The 25,714-nt window shown below is 42.1% G+C and overlaps 1 protein-coding gene across 1 annotated transcript in view; it reads right to left on the reverse strand.

The window, feature by feature from the left end:
• Positions 1–12,926: 12,926 nt before the first annotated feature.
• The window catches only part of LOC311140052 (uncharacterized protein), a 49,707-nt gene continuing 36,919 nt past the window's right edge, over positions 12,927–25,714 (reverse strand). The window contains exons 20-26 of the mRNA XM_084175019.1: positions 24,898–25,195; positions 15,764–15,899; positions 15,094–15,365; positions 14,849–14,936; positions 14,586–14,716; positions 14,217–14,365; positions 12,927–13,992 (exon numbers count right to left, since the gene is read on the reverse strand). Of these exons, the coding sequence (XP_084031145.1) occupies positions 13,250–13,992; positions 14,217–14,365; positions 14,586–14,716; positions 14,849–14,936; positions 15,094–15,365; positions 15,764–15,899; positions 24,898–25,195 (1,817 nt within the window). The 3' untranslated portion in view covers positions 12,927–13,249. The remainder of the gene's footprint in view (positions 13,993–14,216; positions 14,366–14,585; positions 14,717–14,848; positions 14,937–15,093; positions 15,366–15,763; positions 15,900–24,897; positions 25,196–25,714) is intronic.

Below are 25,714 nucleotides of genomic sequence, written 5' to 3' on the forward strand. Positions count from 1 at the left end.
TTGTCGATTTTTTTTAAACATAGCTATTTACTCTATTGCAAAAGTGATATTTAATTGTGTTTGGTTGTCAACGCAACCAAATATCAACATTTGAAGGAGATGTATCTTCTGCTTGGATACTTCCATCTGTACCACTGACTTGGTCTGGCTTTAATTTCGGTTTGTCTACAAATTAATAATTTATATGTTGGATTCACATCTCCATCTCAACCAAAAATCTAAGTTAAAGAATTGGACTAAATCAAATCAAACTTTAAATGTTTATTTAACTTAGATTTTTGGTTGAGATGGAGATGTGAACAACATATGAACTATTAACTTTGAAATCAACCAAAGCTTAAAACCGTAGCGCTATATTTATTGTATATTTTTAGTTGAATCCTGTTTGAATTTAAACAATAGCTTTTGATGACTTCGCAAATGCTATAGCCTAAATAGTATCATTAATGATATACAGTTGAAGTCGGAAGTTTACATACACTTAGGTTGGAGTCATTAAAACTCGCTTTCCAACCACTCCACACATTTCTTGTTAACAAACTATAGTTTTGGCATGTCGGTTAGAACATCTACTTTGTGCATACCACAAGTAATTTTTCCAACAATTGTTTACAGACAGATTATTTCACTTATAATTCACTGTATCACAATTCCAGTGGGTCAGAAGTTTACATACACTAAGTTGACTGTGCCTTTAAACAGCTTGGAAAATTCCAGAAAATGATGTCATGGCTTTAGAAGCTTCTGATAGGCTAATTGACATCATTTGAGTCAGTTGGAGATGTACCTGTGGATGTATAAAGGGAACACTTAAACAACACATCCTAGATCTGAATGAATGAAATAATCTTATTAAATACTTTTTTCTTTACATAGTTGAATGTGCTGACAACAAAATCACACAAAAATTATCAATGGAAATCAAATTTATCAACCCATGGAGGTCTGGATTTGGAGTCACCCTCAAAATTAAAGTGGAAAACCACACTACAGGCTGATCCAACTTTGATGTAATGTCCTTAAAACAAGTCAAAATGAGGCTCAGTAGTGTGTGTGGCCTCCACGTGCCTGTATGACCTCCCTACAACGCCTGGGCATGCTCTTGATGAGGTGGCGGATGGTCTCCTGAGGGATCTCCTCCCAGACCTGGACTAAAGCATCCGCCAACTCCTGGACAGTCTGTGGTGCAACGTGGCGTTGGTGGATGGAGCAAGACATGATGTCCCAGATGTGCTCAATTGGATTCAGGTCTGGGGAACGGGCGGGCCAGTCCATAGCATCAATGCCTTCCTCTTGCAGGAACTGCTGACACACTCCAGCCACATGAGGTCTAGCATTGTCTTGCATTAGGAGGAACCCAGGGCCAACCGCACCAGCATATGGTCTCACAAGGGGTCTGAGGATCTCATCTTGGTACCTAATGGCAGTCAGGCTACCTCTGGCGAGCACATGGAGGGCTGTGCGGCCCCCCAAAGAAATGCCACCCCACACCATGACTGACCCACCGCCAAACCGGTCATGCTGGAGGATGTTGCAGGCAGCAGAACGTTCTCCACGGCGTCTCCAGACTCTGTCACGTCTGTCACATGTGCTCAGTGTGAACCTGCTTTCATCTGTGAAGAGCACAGGGCGCCAGTGGCGAATTTGCCAATCTTGGTGTTCTCTGGCAAATGCCAAACGTCCTGCAAGGTGTTGGGCTGTAAGCACAACCCCCACCTGTGGACGTCGGGCCCTCATACCACCCTCATGGAGTCTGTTTCTGACCATTTGAGCAGACACATGCACATTTGTGGCCTGCTGGAGGTCATTTTGCAGGGCTATGGCAGTGCTCCTCCTGCTCCTCCTTGCACAAAGGCGGAGGTAGCGGTCCTGCTGCTGGGTTGTTGCCCTCCTACGGCCTCCTCCACGTCTCCTGATGTACTGGCCTGTCTCCTGGTAGCGCCTCCATGCTCTGGACACTACGCTGACAGACACAGCAAACCTTCTTGCCACAGCTCGCATTGATGTGCCATCCTGGATGAGCTGCACTACCTGAGCCACTTGTGTGAGTTGTAGACTCCGTCTCATGCTACCACTAGAGTGAAAGCACCGCCAGCATTCAAAAGTGACCAAAACATCAGCCAGGAAGCATAGGAACTGAGAAGTGGTCTGTGGTCACCACCTGCAGAACCACTTCTTTATTGGGGGTGTCTTGCTAATTGCCTATAATTTCCACCTGTTGTCTATTCCATTTGCACAACAGCATGTTACATTTATTTTTAATCAGTGTTGCTTCCTAAGTGGACAGTTTGATTTCACAGAAGTGTGATTGACTTGGAGTTACATTGTGTTGTTTAAGTGTTCCCTTTATTTTTTTGAGCAGTGTATTTCAAGGCCTACCTTCAAACTCAGTGCCTCTTTGCTTGACATCATGGGGAAATCAAAAGAAATCAGCCAAGACCTCAGAAAAAAATGGTAGACCTCCACAAGTCTGGTTCATCATTGGGAGCAATTTCCAAACGCCTGAAGGTACCACGTTCATCTGTACAAACAATAGTACGCAAGTATAAACACCATAATAATAATAATAATAATATGCCATTTAGCAGACGCTTTTATCCAAAGCGACTTACAGTCATGCGATGGGACCACGCAGCCATCATACCGCTCAGGAAGGGTTGTGGGTTTGTTTCCCACGGGGGGCCAGTATGAAAAATTTATGCACTCACTAATTGTAAGTCGCTCTGGATAAGAGCGTCTGCTAAATGACTAAAATGTCAATTGGATCACTAAAAAATACAACTTAAAAATAAAAATAAATTCTGGAAGGCTACCCGAAACGTTTGACCCAAGTTAAACAATTTAAAGGCAATACTACCAAATACTAATTGAGTGTATGGAAACTTCTGATCCACTGGGAATGTGATGAAAGAAATAAAAGCTGAAATAAATAATTCTCTCTACTATTATTCTGACATTTCACATTCTTAAAATACAGTGGTGATCCTAACTGACCTAAAACAGGGAATTTTTACTAGGATTAAATGTCAGGAATTGTGAAAAACTGAGTTTAAATGTATTTGGCTAAGGTGTATGTAAACTTCCGACTGTATGATTCATAAAGTATGGTTACATTTAATTTGCTCTGTTAAATCTTCTTTGTGAAATGACCCATGGGACGGCGCACAATTGGCCCAGCGTCGTCCAGGGTAGGGGAGGGAATGGCCGGCAGGGATGTAGCTCAGTTGGTAGAGCATGGCGTTTGCAACGCCAGGGTTGTGGGTTCGATTCCCACGGGGGGCCAGTATGAAAAATAAAAAAAATAATGTATGCACTCACTAACTGTAAGTTGCTCTGGATAAGAGCATCTGCTAAATGACTAAAATGTAAATGTAATGACTTCGATAGTGAATCTATTTAATTTTTAAGTGTAGTATGCTCAATAATCATTCTCACGATAGCACATTGGTAGTAGTCAGTGTCAAAGATCAAAGCTAAGCAGGGCTGGGCTTGGTTAAAACCCTGGATGAGAAACCAAATAGTAGATATATTAATTCTCTAGTAGGAGGTGCTGCCGAGTCTATTGTTTTTTCTTATAGTGGATAAAACATTGACGATCTAACGTTGTTTCAAAGGTACAAATTGAACATAGTTTATGTTGAACATTGGTTACCATGATGACATAATCCTGTGGTTGAAATTTCACCCTCAAAACAACAGTTTTGATGACTTTTTGGAAATCCAATGTATTTTAAACATAGATTCCATGTCACAATACGTTGACAAATTACATTGAAACAACGTTGATTCAACCAGTTTGTGCCCAGTGGGTGTGCTTTGCTTATTGGTTGTGGTGCATTGGCACGAAAACATGTTGGTGGAATATTTGTTGCATATATAATTACAGTGCTGCTCGAAAGTAAGTGAACCCTACAGGGCTGGTCATTATTTTGCTATAAAATATTAAAATAAACATATAAAATCCTTATCTACATTTACATTTTGTCACGATCGTCGGGAACAGAGGAGGACCAAGGCGCAGCGTTGAAAGCAAACATACTCTTTATTGTGATCTCACGAACAAAAACAACAAACGATAACGTGACGTCTACGGTTTAACACAAACCACACTGGAACAAGATCCCACAATTACTGTGGGAAAACAGCCTGTATAAATATGGTTCCCAATCAGAGACAACCAGCAACAGCTGACACTCGTTGCCTCTGATTGGGAACCACTCTGGCCAACCTAGAAATACAACTAATAGAAACAAATGAAACTCACACCCTGGCTCAACATACAAGTGTCCCCAGAGCCAGGGCGTGACAGTACCCCCCCCTAAAGGCGCGGACTCCGACCGCGCCAACTAAATACCACAGGGGAGGGACCGGGTGGGCACTCCGCCTAGGCGGCGGATCCGGCTCCGGGCCTGATCCCCGCTCCCTCTCCAACCCCCCAAAGTACCCCTGGTCCGGTCTGGCCCCGCTGACCGGAGCTGGACTGCACACTGGTGGAGCGGATTGCTCTAGCTCCGGCGTGAAGCATCTGACCGGGAACAGACACGGGACGTGCCGGACTGACGACGCACACCACTGGCTTGGTGTGGGGAGCAGGAGCGGGCCGGACCGGGCTGGCGACGTGCACCATTGGCTTGGTGCGGAGAGCAGGAACGGGCCGGACCGGGCTGGCGACGCGCACCATTGGCCTGGTGCGGGGAGCAGGAACAGGCCTGGTGCGGGGAGCAGGAACAGGACGGGCCGGCCTGGCGACGCGCACCATTGGCTTGGTGCGGGGTGCTGGAGCAGGCCGGGCCGGGCTGGCGACGCGCACCATAGGCTTGGTGCGGGGAGCAGGAGCGGGCCGGACCGGGCTGGAGACGCGCACCATTGGCCTGGTGCGGGGAGCAGGAACAGGCCGGACCGTACTGGGGACACACACCACTGGCCCTATGCAGGGATCTGGAACGGGCCGGACCGGACTGGTAACACACCCCAGTACCTCTCGCCGTGCCTCTACACCTTCCCTCCCCTCTTCGACCAGTGGCCCCCGTAACCTGGCGGCCTCCTCTGCCAACCCGCTGGGCCGCTCTGTCGCGGTCTCCTGCTGCCCCGTCGTCCACGGCGTTAGCCCCCCCCTAAAAAATGTATGGGCTTCACTCCTACCCGTGGACCAGGTCTCCATGCTTCTCGCCAGCCTTTCGCCCTTCTGCCTCCACATCAAGCCCCTCTCTTCCTCACCCGGCTTGACCCAGTCGAGGAGGCGCTGGATATCCGCTAGGGATTTCCCTGGCGATGGCTCCTCGACCCGCTGCTTGGTCCAGTTCTGGTGGGATCTTCTGTCACGATCGTCGGGAACAGAGGAGGACCAAGGCGCAGCGTTGAAAGCAAACATACTCTTTATTGTGATCTCACGAACAAAAACAACAAACGATAACGTGACGTCTACGGTTTAACACAAACCACACTGGAACAAGATCCCACAACTACTGTGGGAAAACAGCCTGTATAAATATGGTTCCCAATCAGAGACAACCAGCAACAGCTGACACTCGTTGCCTCTGATTGGGAACCACTCTGGCCAACCTAGAAATACAACTAATAGAAACAAATGAAACTCACACCCTGGCTCAACATACAAGTGTCCCCAGAGCCAGGGCGTGACACATTTAAGTAATTTAGCAGACGCTCTTATCCAGAGCGACTTAAAGTTAGTGCATACATTATTTTTTTAAAACCCCAATTCGTAATAAAAGACATTCCAAGTAAATGACAGAAACAAAAGAATATGATATATTTTCATTGTTTATTTAACAAAAACTCAGATTTGATGTGTGCAAAAAAAAGTGACCCCCTTCAGTCAATAGCTTGTGGCACCTCCATTAGCAGCAATAACTTGGACTAAATGTCTCCTATAGCCAGTAATCAGTCTCTGACATCTGTTTTGAGGGATTTTTGCCCACTCCTCCTTATAGAACTCAGCCAATTGAATGAAGTTTGAGGGGTGTCTGGCATGAACTGCCCGCTTCAGGTCCTGCCACAGCATCTCGATTGGATTTGGGTCAGGACTTTGACTTGGCTAATCCAAAACACAAATCTTCTTTCTCCTGAGCCATTCTTTGGCAGATTTGCTTGAATGCTTTGGGTCGTTGTCTTGTTGGAAGACCCATTTTTGGCCCAGCTTTAGCACCTTGACTGATGGCCTGAAGTTCTGTTCAAGAATCTCCTGGTATAGCTCAGAATTCATGGTTCCCTTAATGATGTGGAGTCGTCCAGGTCCAGAGGAGGAAAAGCAGCCCCAGATCTTGACATTCCCACCACCATGCTTGGCTGTTGGGATAAGGTTATTTTGGTGGTAGGCAGTGTTGGGTTTTCACCGAACATAGCGGTGTTGATTGTGACCAAAAAGGTCAATTGTGGACTCATTGGTCCAGAGAATGGACTTCCAGAAACCCTCAGGTTTGTCCAGGTGGTCTCTGGCAAAGTTAAGACGGGCAGTTTGGTTCTTTTTTGACAGCAGAGGCTTCTTCCTAGCAACCCTCCCATGAATGGCATTTCGATTCAGTGTTCTTCTTATTGTTGAAGCATGCAGTTACCTGAGATGCAGCAAGGGAGGTCTGCAAATCTCTAGATGTTATGTTTGGGTTGGCTTTTATCTGATTTATTATTGTTCTTGGGGATATTTTGGAAGGGCGTCCACTTCTAGGCCGAGTTGCTGTCATGTTAAATGCTCTCCATTTGTAAAATATTTGCCTCACAGTGGACTGATGGAGCTCAAATCTTTTTGAGATTATTTTATAGCCTTCCTCAGGCTGATGTCCTCTGAGATATCCTTTCCTCTCTGCATGGTGTGCTTTGCATTCACCTGGATGGGTAACACCAAACTGACTAGGTTTCTTATCTCTATTTATCAGAGTCCCACCCAAACTATTTCCTAACAATCTCTACTTTGATTGGTTCATTTGGTAGCTAATTATTTACCCACCTGTTTCTACTTATCTACTTGATTTAACCAATGCAACTTGGTGTTCACTTATTTTTGCACCTGCACTAATTCCTTTTTAATTTTGTTTTTCTACTACACGCATGATTTCCTCTACACCAACATATGGTATTGGTAAATAAAGACTGGTTCTGATTAAATAAAGATTTCATGGTAAAAACGGAAAAAATCTGTAATTGCACAAGGGGTTCACATACTTTCAAGCAGCACTGTATATCATAAACATTTGGAAAATCAGATTTCCATCTAGCTGATCATTGTCTGCAGCTGGTTCTGATCGTAGTGTAGGTCTAATGAAACAGGCAGGGAGGGTTAGCTCGTCCGTGGTGGTCGGCGAACCCTCAACCTTCTGGCCCGTAGCCATCGACCGTGCCACAGACGCATGCTGAAGTGGCAGAGTTGATATGCATGTTTATAAACACAGGGTCGCTACAGTTATTGTTATTTGTGTTCGTAAACATTATTTTGAGTTAATTCTATAAGAGGAGAGGGTGTTAACTTTTTTTGCAGTTCAAGGGGAGGGTCGTGTGAAAATATAACATTGGGGAGGGGGGTGCATTTTTTAAATGACACCTCAAGTTGTTTGTTTGTTTGTTAACCGTGAGGAATGAGATCTGGCTGTCACGCCCTGGCTCGGGGGACTCTTAAATGTTGAGCCAGGGTGTGGAGTTTCTGTTACATTTTCTATGCTTTTGTTCTAGATCGTTTATATCTATGTTGGCCAGGGTGGTTCCCAATCAGAGACAGCTGTAGCTCGTTGTCTCTGATTGGGGACCATACTTAGGCAGCCTTTTGGCATGTTAGTTTTGTGGGATCTTGTTCCGAAAGGTTTGTGTTGTAACCTAGGACTTCACGTATTGTTTGTTTATTGTTTTGGTTTGTGTTGTGTACACAAATAAAGAATGTATGCTTATCAAGCTGCGCCTTGGTCCGCTTCATCTGTCAACGATCGTGACACTGGCTGTTCTTTGTCAAGGGGCACTGCAAACAAAGAGGTAAAGTTAAAGAGGGAGAGTGTTGCTGGGATGTTTAACTTTCCCACGTTTGCTTTGGCAGAACACCTGAGATCAGGGGTATACACCCCTTTTGCCCTGTTTTTACTCAGACAGAATCCAGGATAGCTGGCTTGATATGAGTTTATCTAGATCTAAAGGTTGTCAGTAGATACACAATACAAGATCCTCCTCATAGGACAACATACAAACATGTACATCCACAATAATGGACTATGTTGTACTTTATTTGATAAACCTTTCAAAGCAACACTAGAAGCCTAGCATCGACTTTGTGAATTGAGGCCATGGCAAGATATGATGTTGTCCTTCTGGCTAACAAGAGTCTCTCATGACAGACTGTTACATTTTTATAACGTCTGTTTTATAAACCTAAAGTCTGTTCAGATTAATGCTGGAGAATCCACTATAAAAGGCCCTACAATTGTGAAGTGAAGAATGGTCAGACTTGGTCGGCCCTGCCAGAAAACGAAGCGATCTAGAGAGACTTATGTGACCCTTCTAAGATACACAGGTACAGTATGTTGTTATGTCATATTTAAAGATAGACTCAGCGATATGACGTAGATGCACAAAGTGAACAGCATAGTGGGTCAATTTCCACAACAACTAAGAGTGTTGAAGTGCAAGACTCAACCTCTCGCTGGTTTGGTCCCGTGGCTACCACGCTGTAACAGAGTGAAGCGAACCCGTGCACATGCGCAGATATAGTGATGTGTGTGACTGTCTTGCATCTCAATTACTGCGGTGCTGCTCGTGGTAACGTCATTTGGCTGAGTCTACCTTTAACTAGAAAAAGTATGTCAAACTGTGAATAAGGCACAATATACATTTTTTTTACCATTAACATTTTGTTATGCCTTCACAGTGAGGGATCTGAGCGTTTGCCTTTCGACTCCATGACCCGCGGATTCAGTGAAGTTCACCGTCTCTCCTCATTTTCCTCTGTGACCCAGCCCACATACAGTGGGGAAAAAAAGTATTTAGTCAGCCACCAATTGTGCAAGTTCTCCCACTTAAAAAGATGAGAGGCCTGTAATTTTCATCATAGGTACAAAAATCCAGAAAATCACATTGTAGGATTTTTAATGAATTTATTTGCAAATTATGGTGGAAAATAAGTATTTGGTCACCTACAAACAAGCAAGATTTCTGGCTCTCACAGACCTGTAACTTCTTCTTTAAGAGGCTCCTCTGTCCTCCACTCATTACCTGTATTAATGGCACCTGTTTGAACTTGTTATCAGTATAAAAGACACCTGTCCACAACCTCAAACAGTCACACTCCAAACTCCACTATGGCCAAGACCAACGAGCTGTCAAAGGACACCAGAAACAAAATTGTAGACATGCACCAGGCTGGGAAGACTCAATCTGCAATAGGTAAGCTTTCAGGGCGGCAGGTAGCTTAGTGGTTAAGAGCGTTGTGCCAGTAACCGAAAGGTCGCTGGTTCTAATCCCCGAGCCGACTAGGTGAAAAATCTGTCGATGTGCCCTTGAGCAAGGCACTTAACCCTAATTGCTCCTGTAAGTCGCTCTGGATAAGAGCGTCTGCTAAATGACAAAAATGTAAATGTATAATGTAAGCAGCTTGGTTTGAAGAAATCAACTGTGGGAGCAATTATTAGGAAACGGAAGACATACAAGACCACTGATAATCTCCCTCGATCTGGGGCTCCACGCAAGATCTCACCCCGGGGGGTCAAAATGATCACAAGAACGGTGAGCAAAAATCCCAGAACCACACGGGGGGACCTAGTGAATGACCTGCAGAGAGCTGGGACCAAAGTAACAAAGCCTACCATCAGTAACACACTACGCCGCCAGGGACTCAAATCCTGCAGTGCCAGACGTGTCCCCCTGCTTAAGCCAGTACATATCCAGGCCCGTCTGAAGTTTGCTAGAGTGCATTTGGATGATCCAGAAGAGGATTGGGAGAATGTCATATGGTCAGATGAAACCAAAATATAACTTTTTGGTAAAAACTCAACTCGTCGTGTTTGGAGGACAAAGAATGCTGAGTTGCATCCAAAGAACACCATACCTACTGTGAAGCATGGGGGTGGAAACATCATGCTTTGGGGCTGTTTTTCTGCAAAGGGACCAGGACGACTGATCCGTGTAAAGGAAAGAATGAATGGGGCCATGTATCGTGAGATTTTGAGTGAAAACCTCCTTCCATCAGCAAGGGCATTGAAGATGAAACGTGGCTGGGTCTTTCAGCATGACAATGATCCCAAACACACCGCCCGGGCAACGAAGGAGTGGCTTCGTAAGAAGCATTTCAAGGTCCTGGAGTGGCCTAGCCAGTCTCCAGATCTCAACCCCATAGAATATCTTTGGAGGGAGTTGAAAGTCCGTGTTGCCCAGCGACAGCCCCAAAACACCACTGCTCTAGAGGAGATCTGCATGGAGGAATGGGCCAAAATACCAGCAACAGTGTGTGAAAACCTTGTGAAGACTTACAGAAAACGTTTGACCTGTGTCATTGCCAACAAAGGGTATATAACAAACTATTGAGAAACTTTTGTTATTGACCAAATACTTATTTTCCACCATCATTTGCAAATAAATTCATAAAAAATCCTACAATGTGATTTTCTGGATTTTTTTTAGTTGATGTGTACCTATGATGAAAATTGCACAATTGGTGGCTGACTAAATACTTTTTCCCCCCACTGTACGTACTCACCACAGAGTGGGCGTGGTTCTGGGAGGACGAGTACGGCCAATGGGTCCAGTACACATCCATCGTAAGTGGTGTGAAACACTCAAACAGGCTGAGTTACAAGGACCAACAAATTTGGTGTTGGAGAGAGTAAACTGTTATTTTTTTTTCTATAAATCACAGAAAGAGATGCACAGATTGTCATCCATCACCAGTGAAGACCTTGAGAAAAGGTACCAGGAGGATCAAAGTGCTGTGGTGAAGTTCACTGCAGGCCAGCAGTCTTATGAGCTGAGTTTCAGAGGTAACACATCTCAAACTGTTGTGAAAAACAGCTCTCATGTGCAACCTACTTACAGTTACAGTTAGGGCCAAAAAGGCTACTCTTATACACCCCTCAAATTCTAGTACTAAAATCAGCGGCAGGTAGCCTAGATATTAGCGATGTGGAACAGAAGCTGTAAGGATGCTTGTTAAAATAGTTATTCTTGTAATTACAGACATGATGCAAAAAAACGAAAGATAAGGCACTATAAGGATGGTCAGACGACGTCCTGTCTTTGTTTCAACTGCAGACACTCAAGCTGCCAGAAGCAGGTAATATATGGATAAGGATGAACTAAGAGGATGGGCACCATGTTCTGTATTTAACCTAATAAACACTCACAATGACATAATCAAGACTGCAGTACCTCTCACCCACTATCCCGTTCTTCCTCATTGAGCACACCTTATCACACACTTTCTCACTCATCATACACCCCCACTTACACATACTCTTCCACACTCTCGGGGTCTCCCCACTCCACATCTAACACTACTTCTGACACATCTTCTACTACTATCACATCATCTAGACTGCAGGAGTTAATTGAACGATTTGGTGGTCAAAGATCAACCTGGTGACAATTTGAAGTGTTTAGAAAGAAAGTGTTCAAATTCTGAATGACTAATATGCATTGTTGGTGTGTAAAATCCTTGCAACTCTTACAGCACACAATAATTATGTTCAACTAGAAAAAAGGAATATGATGAGCATGTTTCCTTTACTCTGGGAGTTAGATTTCCGTGTTTTATGTATTTTCAACTAAATAAACTCAATGACCAATTGAAAGTCATTGACTGGTGATTGTTTGATTACTGGTGAGGAGTAATGTAGCGGACTTGGGGTGCAATTCAGCAACATAACCCCTAGAGGGAAGCAAACCCCTTAAAATAAGTAGCACTAACATTACACATTTATTTTAGGCAGTGGTGCATTCAGAAACTACTATGACTGTTTACACAGGCAGCCCAATTCTGATTATTTTGCCACTTATTGCTCTTTTGACCAATCAGATCAGAATTGGGATGCCTGTGTAAACACTGCCAAAGGGTACAGTAAGCAACCTTGGTCCTGTGGTGCATAAGGTATATATGAAGGTTCGTTTTGTTCAATCACGGCACCACACTCATCACCTGTCACTGAGCTTGGTGTAGAAACTATCAGCCCAATCCACTGATTAGGTGATCCAAGTGGCACCACAGTGGCAGGCTTGATTGAAAGCTGATAAAGAAATGTGTGAGTGAGATATGACTAAAATGTCACACCCTCAGTTAAACTAATAATGTATGGCTAATTATTACACCCTGAGACTGTGTGAAATGTGTTAGAGTGTGTGAGCGTAGGGCAAGTTAAGAGTATGACATTGTGTTACCATTTAGCAATGCGAGTAGGAGTTAGACCAGATAACAAAGGACAAGGAGAAACCAAGATAAAGAGGCCTCCCAATTTAGGGAGGAGCGTTAGGCGTGTGTGTGTGTGTGTGTGTGTGTGTGTGTGTGTGTGTGTGTGTGTGTGTGTGTGAGTGACCTGATGGTCAGGAGAGCAGTTTTCCAGTGGAAAACTACAGACCGCCTAAAGAGGGGTGGGATTTTTCCTCTGACGTGTGCATATACAAATATTGTACGACCATTTAGTTTCAGAACGTTCTCATGAATAAAGCCTGATGATTGTATGCTGGGCTGCTTGGTCTGATTATTAGAGATTTACAACCTCTGGGATACAGACTGAGTAATAAGTTCATTTTTTAAACATTGGGATATAAATTCTCGTAACAAAAGCGTTATCTGGCTCCAGAGGTAGTTATACTCTACGTGTATCTACAATTAGGTTGAGGGATTCTTCCATGTAATGATTTTAATATGTTCCAAATGTGTACATGTCCAGAGTAGACACAAGGTGCCATGCAAAGGCTGTGTTACAATAATATCAAATGCATTTTAAGTATGTAGATGTTAATTTATTTAATCACACTTACGCAGAACAAAACAATCCTTAATGATGCAGTTTTGATTCTTATGTGGTCAAACTATAAAATTAATACAATTAATTGAGCTACAAAGGACATTTCAATTTCAAAATAAAACCATGAATTAGCTTACAAAGGGGAAACGTTCCATTCTCCAATCATTCACAGTAAGGTTATTATATTGTCTCACAATTGTGTGGATATTTAATCTGAAAACCAAAATTATAAATACAATTTATTGATACATATAAAGGTAATTTCACCCTAAATTTCAAAATAAAAAATAGACTACCAATGCTTATAGATTATCTAGTGATGCCATAGATTTACTTTTTGCCTTCATTTTAGACAACTGTGATCTTCTTGTCCTTGACGGAGGTGCGTGTGGTATGGAGGTCATAGAGCCGACCCAGGGTGGTGGGTTAGGGACGTAAGTCAACAGACCTGGCTGAAACGATGGATGTGTCAAGGAGTTCAGGGAATCAAACTGTGCAGAATAATGCGTTAAGGTAGGTCTGGGGGTTCTCTGCCTTGAAGGGTTTGAAACAGAGGGAATGGAGGGGGGCCTGGGTGGGTTTGAGTAGTGAGAAAATAGTGTCTGGGTACTGAGTGTGGGCTGGGCAAAGGCCGGTCCTGTTGGGGAAGGAGATCTGAACCTTGCATTGTTGGGCAGCACAGGGGTGGCTTGTGAGTGTAGCATGACTGGAATAGGTTGCCAGTTTATGTCGTGGTGGCTCTGGTTTTGGACAACATTAGGTGGTGGAACATAGGTCCCAGGCTTGGACCCTTCCCTGTACTGAATAAGGTACTCTGGGTACACCTGGTGCTTCCCGATCACCACAAATACAGAGGGGTTGTAGATATCATCCACACAGCTGTCATAGAAGATTGTGGGACTTCTGTCGTTTGAGGGTGGGCAGAGGTAGCTGGAGTGTCCTTGCATGTAATTTCCCACCAGCACACGACAAACAAACATGGACCTGACTCCTGACTGGCTGGTGTAGCTGTGGGAGAACTTGGCATCCTTGGAGAAGTAGCTTCCTGGAAAGAGATGGGTTAGAATTAGAACAATCACAATGACAGTCACAGTGACTGTGAGACATTACAAAGACATTTGTTTTGTCAACTTTTCCACTGTATTTCCACAATGTAACATGAAAGAGCATAGCAAAAAAGATCTCGTCCAATGCCATTTCCACATAAAATAACAAATTCTAATATAAACTTAAAAATCTATTAGATATCACATGAAATGCAGAATTTACCTTGCCCATACAGCGTTCCTTGTGTTCCACCAATCCTCCAGTCTATGTTCTGCAGGCATATAGCGTCCACGTGTTTAGAGTCTGTTCCATGGAAGAGCTGCTTCTCATTCTCCTTCCCTGTGTTTGTCTTTCTCATTACATCTCCTTGCCTTGGGAAAGGAACAGATTCATTTGTCAGTATCTTCATTGGCATGTCACCTCATAGCGTTTGCAAGTGTCTGCTCTTTTGCTACTAGAATCTAAGGACCAGTTAACATGTTACATCTGTTTGCATATGTTATGTTGTAACTGCTTTGATTAACGCAGACAATATGAACATATTTCTTGATTAGATTACATTTCTTTTGCATGAGGAGTTTGGATTCTTACCACGAAAAGACCTCCCACAGGATCCGATTCTGCACCCTCTCAATACTCTTCACACTGAAGCCAGTCATAGTTTGATGGAAAAGATCCAGAATATTCTTGTACTCAGCTGAGGAACTCTGCAGAGCAACCCTCTAGAGAGAATGCATTTGGACAGAACACCTCATTTTTCCAATGCGAATTAATAGATTTATAATGCACTGTCTTTACATTTCTGACCAGATGGAAGATCTTATGAGTTAAAAACGTAAACAATTATTATGAACCTTGAATCCAGTTTCAGGTACTGAAGATTTATCCCAGTGACTGGGTAAAGCTTTGGAGATCAGCAGGCGGTTACCAGAGTCAATTTTGCTGCGGAGGAGTAGAGAAAGTTAGGCAGCATTATAAGAAAGTAAAATCAGTACAGTATAATCTCATCCACCAGGCAGCTCTCTCTACAAACTTATATCCAATAGCAGTTGATCACGGGGACCGAGGTTAGTGTAGGCTACTCTACAAGGTCTCTTACCAACGTGGGTTGTCACTAGCATAATTTGTATCCCTGATTGCCTGGATGTTGCGGTAGGTGGACAACATGGATGGCACCAGTTCATTAGGTACTCCCCTCTGCTGCAGGGTGTTGAGCGGGTGGGGTTCGTAGAAGTCGTGAGACCTGCCACAGTCCACGTCCGCAGCACAGGTTCCTGTAATGTAGCGCTCACAGACGTGGAGTCTTCTGCAGCTCTCCTTGTCAGGACAGTAGCCGTACTCTCCACTACCTTTGTTGTATGTGAAGCAAACCTGGAGATAAATACAGACCACTCCTGATAAGGGCTTGATAAGGACATTGGATAAGTGCAAACTCTGTTTAAGTGCATCAGTCCCAATTCAAAGACATTTTTTGTAACTTGCTACAGATATCTGCATGCTCAGTTTAGTACACATACATTGTCTCATAGCTACGGGTCGGAATACTTACGTAAATAATGCATTTCTGTTTTATGTTTGTAATAAATTGGCAAACATTAAAAAAAAAAAATAGTTTTTGCTTTGTCATTATGGGGTATTGTGTGTAAATTGATGAGGGGGAAAAAATATATAATCAATTTTAGAATAAGACTGTAACGTAAAATGTGCAAAAAGTAAAGGGGTCTAAATACTTTCCGATTGCACTGTATATAGGCCTATGAGGCACATACTGGGGGTATAAGGGCATTGTCATTCTGCAGCATTAATGTACACAGCTCCTTCCTGTCCAGTTCCTCCAGGTGATGCTCTCTCAGGACTCTGATGTTGTGTTCTGATGTCAGGTCATGGCAGAGACGGCATCCTTGTCTGCAAATCACAAGAAGAGCGAGAGGAGATTTCATATTTAGCTCTTATTGGGGATTTATTATTCTCCTAAATTGATGGGATGACTAACTTAGAAAGAATGCATTCTTGACTGGGCTAATGTAGGTTGTGACACCTGGCAAGGCTGTGATTGATGTGAAGAGCTGTTTTAGGGGGTAAAAATAAGATAAGGATTGTGTCTTCAAATGCTAGACTATAATAGTTATTTGTGATCTATGAGCCTTCCTTGGACATAGGAATGATGTCTAAGGGAGCTGGCTCTTCTCACTATGATAGGTTGTTATGATAAACTTGTGCCTGGCTGAAGTGTGCAACAAATGGCGCCGAGGAGATGAGACCAGCCCCTGAGCTAACGGATTGGCTGGGAGAGTTTGAACCACGCTCAAGTCTTTTACTCTAATTGGCCAGCAGAGAAGTGGGAAACTTTCTGTCAGAGTATTTGGGTATTGTTTCTGAAACAATGTGTCAGTTGTCTGGGGTGTTCTGCGAGACATCTCAGAGAGCCCGTATATACGAAACATCATATTTACCATTGAAGGTTTTTGCATTAATTAAAATAACTAGTATACCTTAGAAGTCGTGTTGACCTCTTTTGTTCCTGATACCAGATTTGAATTAACGCGACTTTGACAATTGGTGACCCCGACGCGGTCTGGTAGAAGGGACTTCGCTGGATACTGTCCGGCCCATTTGGTCAACTCTTTAATCGAACCGTGTGTTTCACAAACTTCCCGGGCTTCTAAAAAGGTAAGCAGATACCTGTTGTTAAATAACCAAAGATCTGCACATTGGCTTTGTCCAAATTAATTTTGTGAAACACCTGTCTGATGTAAGTGAACTAAATTATGAAACTATTATGAGTAGACAAGCACAATATTGTGACATGCAAACCTTTGCTAAATGTGATGTTTAAAAAACCATGGTACCAGAGAGTGTTGATTCTACCGGCAAGGTCCGCTAAGAGACGGCTAGGTTCAGGAGACAATGCTGACATCTACCGGCAAGGTCCGTAATTGCAACATACGGCTAAGGTTCGGAAGATATAGGGAATAATTGGTTTAAGTAATTGCTATCGGCAAGGTTCGTAACTACAACAGTACGACTAGGTTCGAAGAATTACACCGGCAAGGTCCGTAACTACGAGGATACGGCTAAGGTTCGGGAAATTTTAGATATAGGGAATAATTGATTTAAGTAAATGCCATCGGCAAGGTTCATAACTACGACAGTACGACTAAGGTTCGGAGAATTACACCGGCAAGGTCCGTAACTGAGATACGGCTAGGTTCTGACAATTTTAGATAAATACTAGCGACTGGCAAGGTCCATAACTTCGAGGATATGGCTAGGTTCAGCTGATTATTTTTTAAAGATAGTAGAAGAGGCTGTGTGCCCAAATAGATTGTGTGTGGAACATGGGTGTAATTGATGACTGTGTGACATATTTGACTGTATGATAGGATTATGACTGTGTATTGTGAGTGAGGGCGATAACTGTGCACTATTTTTGCTGTGTGATAACTGTATACTACGCTTAACTGTGTACCATTTTTGGCTGTGAATACAAATAATATTTTAAAACAGTAAATAATGAGAATTACAAATAGGAAATAAGGTTTAAATTGCGCAAACGTTAACAAAAGACACCCATAGGAGGTACTATAAAAAGTTAAACAGTGCGAGTGTTGTCGTATGCATGAAAGTGTGAATGATAAACCTGTATACCTTGATAGAAAATAAATTGGGAATCATAAGACGTCTGTGGTTGTCCAAACGGTATAATTTGGGAATAAATGTTGGATTTGTGGTTACTCAAACCATATAACCCGTCAGTAACAATCGAAAACATGAAATGAAAAGTGATGAATGAGTGTGACTGAATTAGAACGTTTGAATTGATATATTTGAAATATAACATTTGGTGTTTGACATAGCATAATACTGCTTTTGAATAGTTGTGTCGAAGCAATTCGGTTTAGTATTTGATTTGACGTTTGATGTTTGACCGTGCAAAATACTGGTTAAACAATTAGACCGAAATAATTCGGTTTATAAACGTGCACCAACTTTAACTAATTAGGTGGGAATTATTTGATTTAAATAAATGGACTGGAGTACTTTGAGTAACGGCGGAATATTGGAGGCGCGCTGGGACGAGAAGCAGCTCCTCACAGCTCCTCAAAAAGGTAGAGTTGCGAGGGGAGGGGCTGGAGAGAGCGAAAGTGTGGCTTTTGGAGCCAGAAAAGACTGGCAGTTGGCTGGGAACGCATGTGGGTATCTGACGAGAGAGTGTTCTAAACTTGCTCACCGAGCGTAGACGTGCGTTGGGTGAGAAAGTAGAGAATATTTACATTTGCGTTTTTGGTAATTTGGCAGACGCTCTTGTCTAGAGCGATTTATGGGAGCAATTGGGGTTGAGTGCCTTGCTCGAGAGCACATCGGCAGATTTTTCGCCTGGTCGGCTCGGGGATTGGAACCGGCGACCTCTCGGTTGTTGGCGCGGCGCTATTGGTCACTAAACTGCCAGCCGCCCCATATGAGTTTAAGATTGTGGCGTTGTTGGATAATATGATGGCGGAATAAACTGACCTTAAGTAATGTTGTTTTAGATGTAATGTATAATATAGTACAAAACAAATAGAGGGTTAAATCGAACTAATTATCATGGTAGAGCTAACATAGTACAGTGAGGGAACTTCATTTTGTGTCAGAGGGTAAGATGAGATCATTAATAGTACTATTGGTGGAAATCTATTTATCATTTCAAGGCATGGAGTAACAATCTGCATTTATGAGTGTAAATTCCACGGCTGATGTGTTGATTGAATGGGTACGATGGAGTATTTGGTTTGGTAATGTTGAATGGACTATTTGTAGCGTGTTTATGGGTTAAATAGAAAAACTAAATCATACAATAGGGAATCAAAAGGATAGAGAGTTTTTTGCTGAGGTGAAAGCTACTGGGATTTTCATTTGGTGACGTCACTTGCTCTATGAGCTGGGAGTAGTTACTTTGAGAGCATCACAGATGGTGTGGAGTGACTGGCGATGTCCCTGGTTCGAACACAGGTAAGGACAGTAGACAAAGCTTTCGCTGTGGGGCTATATACCTAGATTACTATGTGGATTGAGAAATGTGAAAGATTGAATTAGATAGCTTAAATAGAAGTATTCTAGAAAAGTCTATGAAAATATGTTATAAGGTTACCATCCGCTCTCCCCGAAGGAGCAAGGGGAGGATGAGAGACAGTATAGTTCAGATGGTAGGAACATCATTAAATGTATGCTGATAAACGATAGCAAGTATTTGTTTTATTAATTAGGGCCTAATCAGAGAGAACAGTTAAATAAATTGAATAGCGAACTGAAATGGGTTAGCAGGAAAAGTACAGAATAATTGGACGATTTTAAAACGATAATTTATTTTGGTTAGGATGAAAGTATGCATTGGCTGTTGTGCTGGGGAATAGCGCCAGCCTGTGGTGGGTTATGGATTTGTTACATAAACTTATATTTTAAATTAAAGTGATGGAATAGGCTACAATTATAACATTATCAGAGAAAAGACACAATTTAATGTGAAATAGTTATTACAAGTATTATTGATAGTTATTACAGTTATTATCATTGATCCAGTAATGATATAAGGATAGTAGAGGAAGGCAGGGGATTTAATCTCATTTAGGGAAGTTATATTAGGAAGAAAATACCATTAAGTGAGGGAACATTTGATGTAACCGTGATTGTATTGGCTAAAAACTCAAATATGACATTTACAGGGAGGACAGGAACAATAGAAGGGAAGACAGGTTTTCCTAGGGGGTTGAATAAATAATTGATAAATGGATCATTTGAGATGAGATCACATGTAGCAGAGTTAGGGTAATCAATTAAATAATCATTGTATACTCGAGGAATTTTGAGTGGTTTAATGGATTAGTTAGGAGGAATTAGAATGATACAAACAATTATTGATGGGTTAAGACTGGGAATATCTATCATGTTTTGTGTGTACTACCATCTTTAGATTATAACTAGGAGAAAGAGATTAGCTCATCTCAGTTAGGCAGTATTTAGGTCATAAAAGTGAGCTATCAAATTGAGTGAGGCCTGGCTATTTGTGATTGTTGTTTTTTCAAATTGGGTTAAAATGGGTTCACAGAGTCAGAGGCTGTACAGTGAAAGGTGGAGCCCCCATGTTGCCCTAGTGGAAGAACATTCAGAGGAATGGTTATCACTAGGTAAATGGATAAAACAGGGGAAAAACATTACTGACTGGCAGAATACACCAAATGGGGATCAGTATGGCCACTCCACTGGGAGATATAGAATAAAGTTAAATTGGAGAGCAAAAACCCAGCCCAGTGTCCATCTGGAGATACGTTTTAACGGATGACAGGAAGAGATTTTCTTAACTCAGGAACAGGAGGCTGAGTTAGCAGCAATTCCGTTCAAATTATGGTCACAAGGACAGCAGATGTAGGACTAATTAAGGGGGTAGCTCCAGTACAAGTGATTCCTCGATTCGATAATAGACCATACCAAAAGCAATATACTATGAAACCAGAAGCAATAAAAGGGATAACACCTACATTTGAGCATTTACTTAAGGGAGGGGTGATAATTCCTGGAGATGTGGTACAATGCAACTCTCCAGTATTTCCTGTTAGAAAGGAGGCACCTAGCGCCGACTGGAGGATGGTCATGGACTTGCAGGGGGTTAATATAAATATCATTGCTGAAATACATTGCTGAACCAATTGAAACCAGAGAACTCCTATTTTACATTGATAGATTTAGCTAATGCTTTCTTTAGTATCCAAGTTCATCCGGATAGTCAGGGGTGGTTTGGCTTTACTTTTCAGGGAAGGAAATGGACTTAGGCTAGGATGCCTCAAGGCTACTCGGAAAATCTTACAATCTTAGCCCAGGCTATAACTAAGAATTTGGGAAAGTTTGAACCTAGGGAAGAAAGCAAATGTTAGTTTATGTAGATCATGTTCTATTGGCTAATCCCACTCAGGAGGGATGTAAGAGGGATACAATCCAATTGTTAACCTTCCTGGCAGAACAGGGACACAAAGTGAGCAAAAAGAAACTTCAACTTTGGTAGAGCGAGGTCATTTACCTAGGACACACTATAACACAGGAGGGGCGAATGTTAAACTCATCCAGGAAAACTGCTATATTTGGAGCGCCAAAACCGTTAAAACAAAAAACAAATGATGAGCTTATTGGTAATGATAAAGTGCTGTAAAGTTTGCGTACTCCATTATGTACTGCATACGGGTAAATTAAGTGATGTTATCTATGAGAAGGCAATGGTAGCCCATGGTAAAGTAATTTGGAACTCTAAGGAGGCATACATACATCAGGGATGTTATCCAAATGGTAGAGAGTAACGAGGGATGTGACATTGGTAGTGATTTAAAGATGATGAGGTTTTTTGGTGGGCTATTAGATATAACTGGGTTAATCATGAACATAGAGATTTTTATTCTTTGTTGCTAGACAGAAGACTTAGGTGACTTAAAAAATAGACTTGTCATGTCCAACAATTAGTCTTCAGGTCAAGCCCGGGAGAGCCTGGGTAGAACAGAGTTTGAACTAAACATAAGTGTTTTTACAAGATAAGAGATTGATTGATTGGATTACTAATTGATTCTGAACTGGATGAAAGTTGAATTTAGCTGCCATAAAAGACAAAGGAAGTGGGAGGAGCAATAAAGAAGCAAAAGATAATCCCAAAAATGAAAGGCATGGCAATAGGATGATAAATTACATAAGGATGGTTTAGAAAGGTGGTAATATTGACACATGGGCAAATCATGTGTCAAAAAGGGGGAGTGATAGGATTAAATAATATTGATAGGATTAAATAAAAATACTTAAAAAGAAAAAACAACAATAGAAATTGAGAGCTGAACATGTATGTGTGAAGATAGTTTATTAACCACACCCGTATGTCAGAGGTTTTGTGCCCCACAGGTGAACTAAAGGAGAAGGTGACCCTCTCTATCTCACCAGGAGACTGGGTGTGGATCCAGTCCCTAAAAGAAGAAACACTGGAAGCAGGCCTGTTGGGAAGGGCCCTATCAAGTCCTATTAGATCCATCTGGGTGCATGTCACACACTGCAAAAAGGTAAACCCAGTTACACCTGATGAACAAACACAGAGTTAGGAGAAAGATCCGATCACCATTAGGGCTCGGGGGTTGGCTCCTTAACGAAGATTCCCTTACCCTGTCTGATCATCCCTGTGTGAGTTTGGTAGAAGGTGAAGTAATGGGTTGGCGTCTGACATGTTCTCAGGGCAAGGGTGGGGATTCACAGGTTTCCTGACGGTAGGTAGCTGTCTGATTGTGGGGGCCATATTCCTAACACACTCAAACCCTTCTGATCAGCCAAAAGTAGTAGTTAACCTAAAACAAGTTGATAAAATAATACCTGAGCACAGTCTATGAAGGCATAGGACAGCTAGACGTAGGGAAAGGGGAAGATTAGGGACTTTAGGGGAGGACATCATTGTATGTGTGTCGCCGTGTACATCCTGGGACTATGTAGTTGCTCATATTGAGAGCGTGGGGGATATGTAAATCTCCATACACAGTTTAGGGATAGGTGTAGTGTTGTGAGGGTAGGGAATTACCAGAAATGGCAGTGCGACCCATAGAAGGGTAGGTACTGTCTGAAAGTCTGAAGTACGAAAAAACAGGTTTATCCTCCATACAAGCCACCTGGGAATGTGGTGAAAGAGTCTTGTAGTAACTTGAACTATCAGTATCCCCCGATAACAAAGTCATTCCGACCTAGGTTGCCTACGTTTGAAGTCTCAGGGGATTATAATTGTTATTCTAGGACTAGTAAGATAGGATACAGAGTAGGGCATCTTAGCTCTGCTCCTACACAGAGAATGTCACAACTGAAAGAGAACATGACTAATCTCTCCTCTTTGTTGCAGCCAGAGGATTGTAGGAACTAAAACCAGGCCCGTGCTGACATCTGATGGTTGTGTGGTGATAACTGATTGTGAACTCACCTACATACGCAAACAATCAAACGTGTCAGAGACTGGTGAGTTGTCACGTAGAAAGTAGGACCTCCTCCCGAGATCCTTTGATGAAAGGATCCTGTGATGGGATAGGAGTACCTCGAGAGGTTCCAGAACAATTCAAAGCTAGGAATCAGATCGCAGTTGAGTTTGATTCAAGTATTTTTTGGTGGTCAACAATTAATAAAAACGTTGATTGGATAAATTATATTTACTATAACCAGCAAAGATTTATAAACCACACTTGTGATGCAATAAAGGGATTAGATGAGCAGACAGCGGCAACTATCTTAATGACAAGGCAGAATAGAATAGCTTTAGATATGCTTTTGGCTGAGAGGGGCGGAGTTTGTGTTCTGTTTGGATCTATGTGCTGTATTTTCATCCTCAAACAATATAGCACCGGACGGGTCAGTGACAAAAGAGCTTCATGGGAGTAACTACACTGACGAACAAACTGGCTGAGAGATCTGGTATTGATAGCTCCATAAACGGTTGGTTTGATAACATATTTGATAAATGGAAAACTATTGTTGTAACTATTCTGGGTGAAGTTATAGCTTCTATGGGTATACTTGTTCTTTGTGGATGTTGTCTTATTTCCTGTGTCTGAGGTTTGGTGAGAAAGGAGATGGAGAAGGTGATTTCCCAAAAGATGGTGAGATATGGCCCAATCCTGGACTCCGACCTAAGGAATTGAGGATATGACCTACCAGGCTTGGTGGAGTGACACTAGAGGGTGTCTAAAGGGGGCCAAAATATACTTCTCTGTTTGTGTTTTATGTTCTAATAGTCTTATGTTTTGTGTTCTATTAATCCTGTGTTTTATGCTTTATTAATCAAGTTAACCATGTGAATGTTTGTCTTTCCTTATGTGATGGTTTGAAGTTCTTTGATGACTGGTAACAATTTGCAAGTGGGGTGTAGATAGACTGAGGGTTTTAATCTTTTAGTATCATTATGGCCTATTAATAAAAGTGTGATTTTTTGTTTGTATTGTATTATAATGAAGGACAATCTGTGTTTTCTTATTTTTTGAATCACACCTTATTAGGTGTGAAAAGGGGGACTATTGGGGATTTATTATTCTCCTAAATTGATGGGATGACTAACTTAGAAAGAATGCATTCTTGACTGGGCTAATGTAGGTTGTGACACCTGGCAAGGCTGTGATTGATGTGAAGAGCTGTTTTAGGGGGTAAAAATAAGATAAGGATTGTGTCTTCAAATGCTAGACTATAATAGTTATTTGTGATCTATGAGCCTTCCTTGGACATAGGAATGATGTCTAAGGGAGCTGGCTCTTCTCACTATGATAGGTTGTTATGATAAACTTGTGCCTGGCTGAAGTGTGCAAAAAATGGCGCCGAGGAGATGAGACCAGCCCCTGAGCTAACGGATTGGCTGGGAGAGTTTGAACCACGCTCAAGTCTTTACTCTAATTGGCCAGCAGGGAAGTGGGAAACTTTCTGTCAGAGTATTTGGGTATTGTTTCTGAAACAATGTGTCAGTTGTCTGGGGTGTTCTGCGAGACATCTCAGAGAGCCCGTATATACGAAACATCATATTTACCATTGAAGGTTTTTGCATTAATTAAAATAACTAGTATACCTTAGAAGTCGTGTTGACCTCTTTTGTTCCTGATACCAGATTTGAATTAACGTGACTTTGACACTCTTTAAAACGTTTTGTTTTTGTATTTATTAAATGTCATATCTACAAACTGCCACGAACCTGTAGCAATTGACATGTATACTGTAGTGCATTACCTATGTCACATTCTGTAAGACCACATGAATTTAGAAAATTGAAGAAATAAAATAGTAGAATGAATAGAAGTAATATGATGGGTAAATAACTGCACGTTAGAGATTCAGAGACGGTTCATAGGCCAGAGTAAAAACAAACAGTAAAGTAAAAATGTTTTACCTCTCATTGGATGGACATGTTCCATACAGGTAGAACTTGCACAGGTGTAAATTGCTGCAGCCACTACATCCATTAGCTCTGCATAACCTCATCTTTGTCTGGGCAACTATCAGTTTGTTTCCCTTAGAGACAGCACTGGTAAACATCTCCTGATTCCCTAAAACACTTTCCAGGTCATCTTCTATCGTGCTAATGTTGGCACGCAATTCTCCCATCTCAAATGATCCATTATGGGCACAGAGGACCTTGTAGATCAGAGCTGTTGTATCCATGTCAGTCACCGTAGTAGAACACCGGACTGTTGGCCCTCGCAAAAGCACGAACTGTACATATGGTCAAAGCTGAAGTAGACCTTTGCTCTCCATTACCTACAAAACAGGTGACCAGCATGCGACAAAACCATTTCTGACTAAATGAAACTTACAGTATATGTAACCACTCCCCTGTTATGAAGGTAGCCAAGTATAACAAACAGGAAGTAGATCACACTAATGCCAGTAAACACCCTTTTAAATACGTCACATTGAACTCTGCCTGAGTGGCATGTGGAACCTTCATTTCCAGCACAATAGGCCTGTTAGACACACAGGAGCAGCAGTAGTGAGTCATTGATTCAGTTTAATGTCAATAAAGATTATATTTGTCCAAGTAAATAACGTTTCTGACATTAGGGTGTTTGAAAATATTTTAGAAACAAGTAGGCTAGTCCAAAAAACATCCACAATCAATGATTTTATGAGTGTTTTAGTTTAAAACAAAGAAATCAAACTTGTTTCATGTATGGACTGTGTCAGCAGACCTGAATAGGAAACATCAT

Source organism: Coregonus lavaretus (assembly GCF_964263955.1).
Source record: "Coregonus lavaretus genome assembly, chromosome: 13".
Classification (NCBI taxonomy): domain Eukaryota; kingdom Metazoa; phylum Chordata; class Actinopteri; order Salmoniformes; family Salmonidae; genus Coregonus; species Coregonus lavaretus.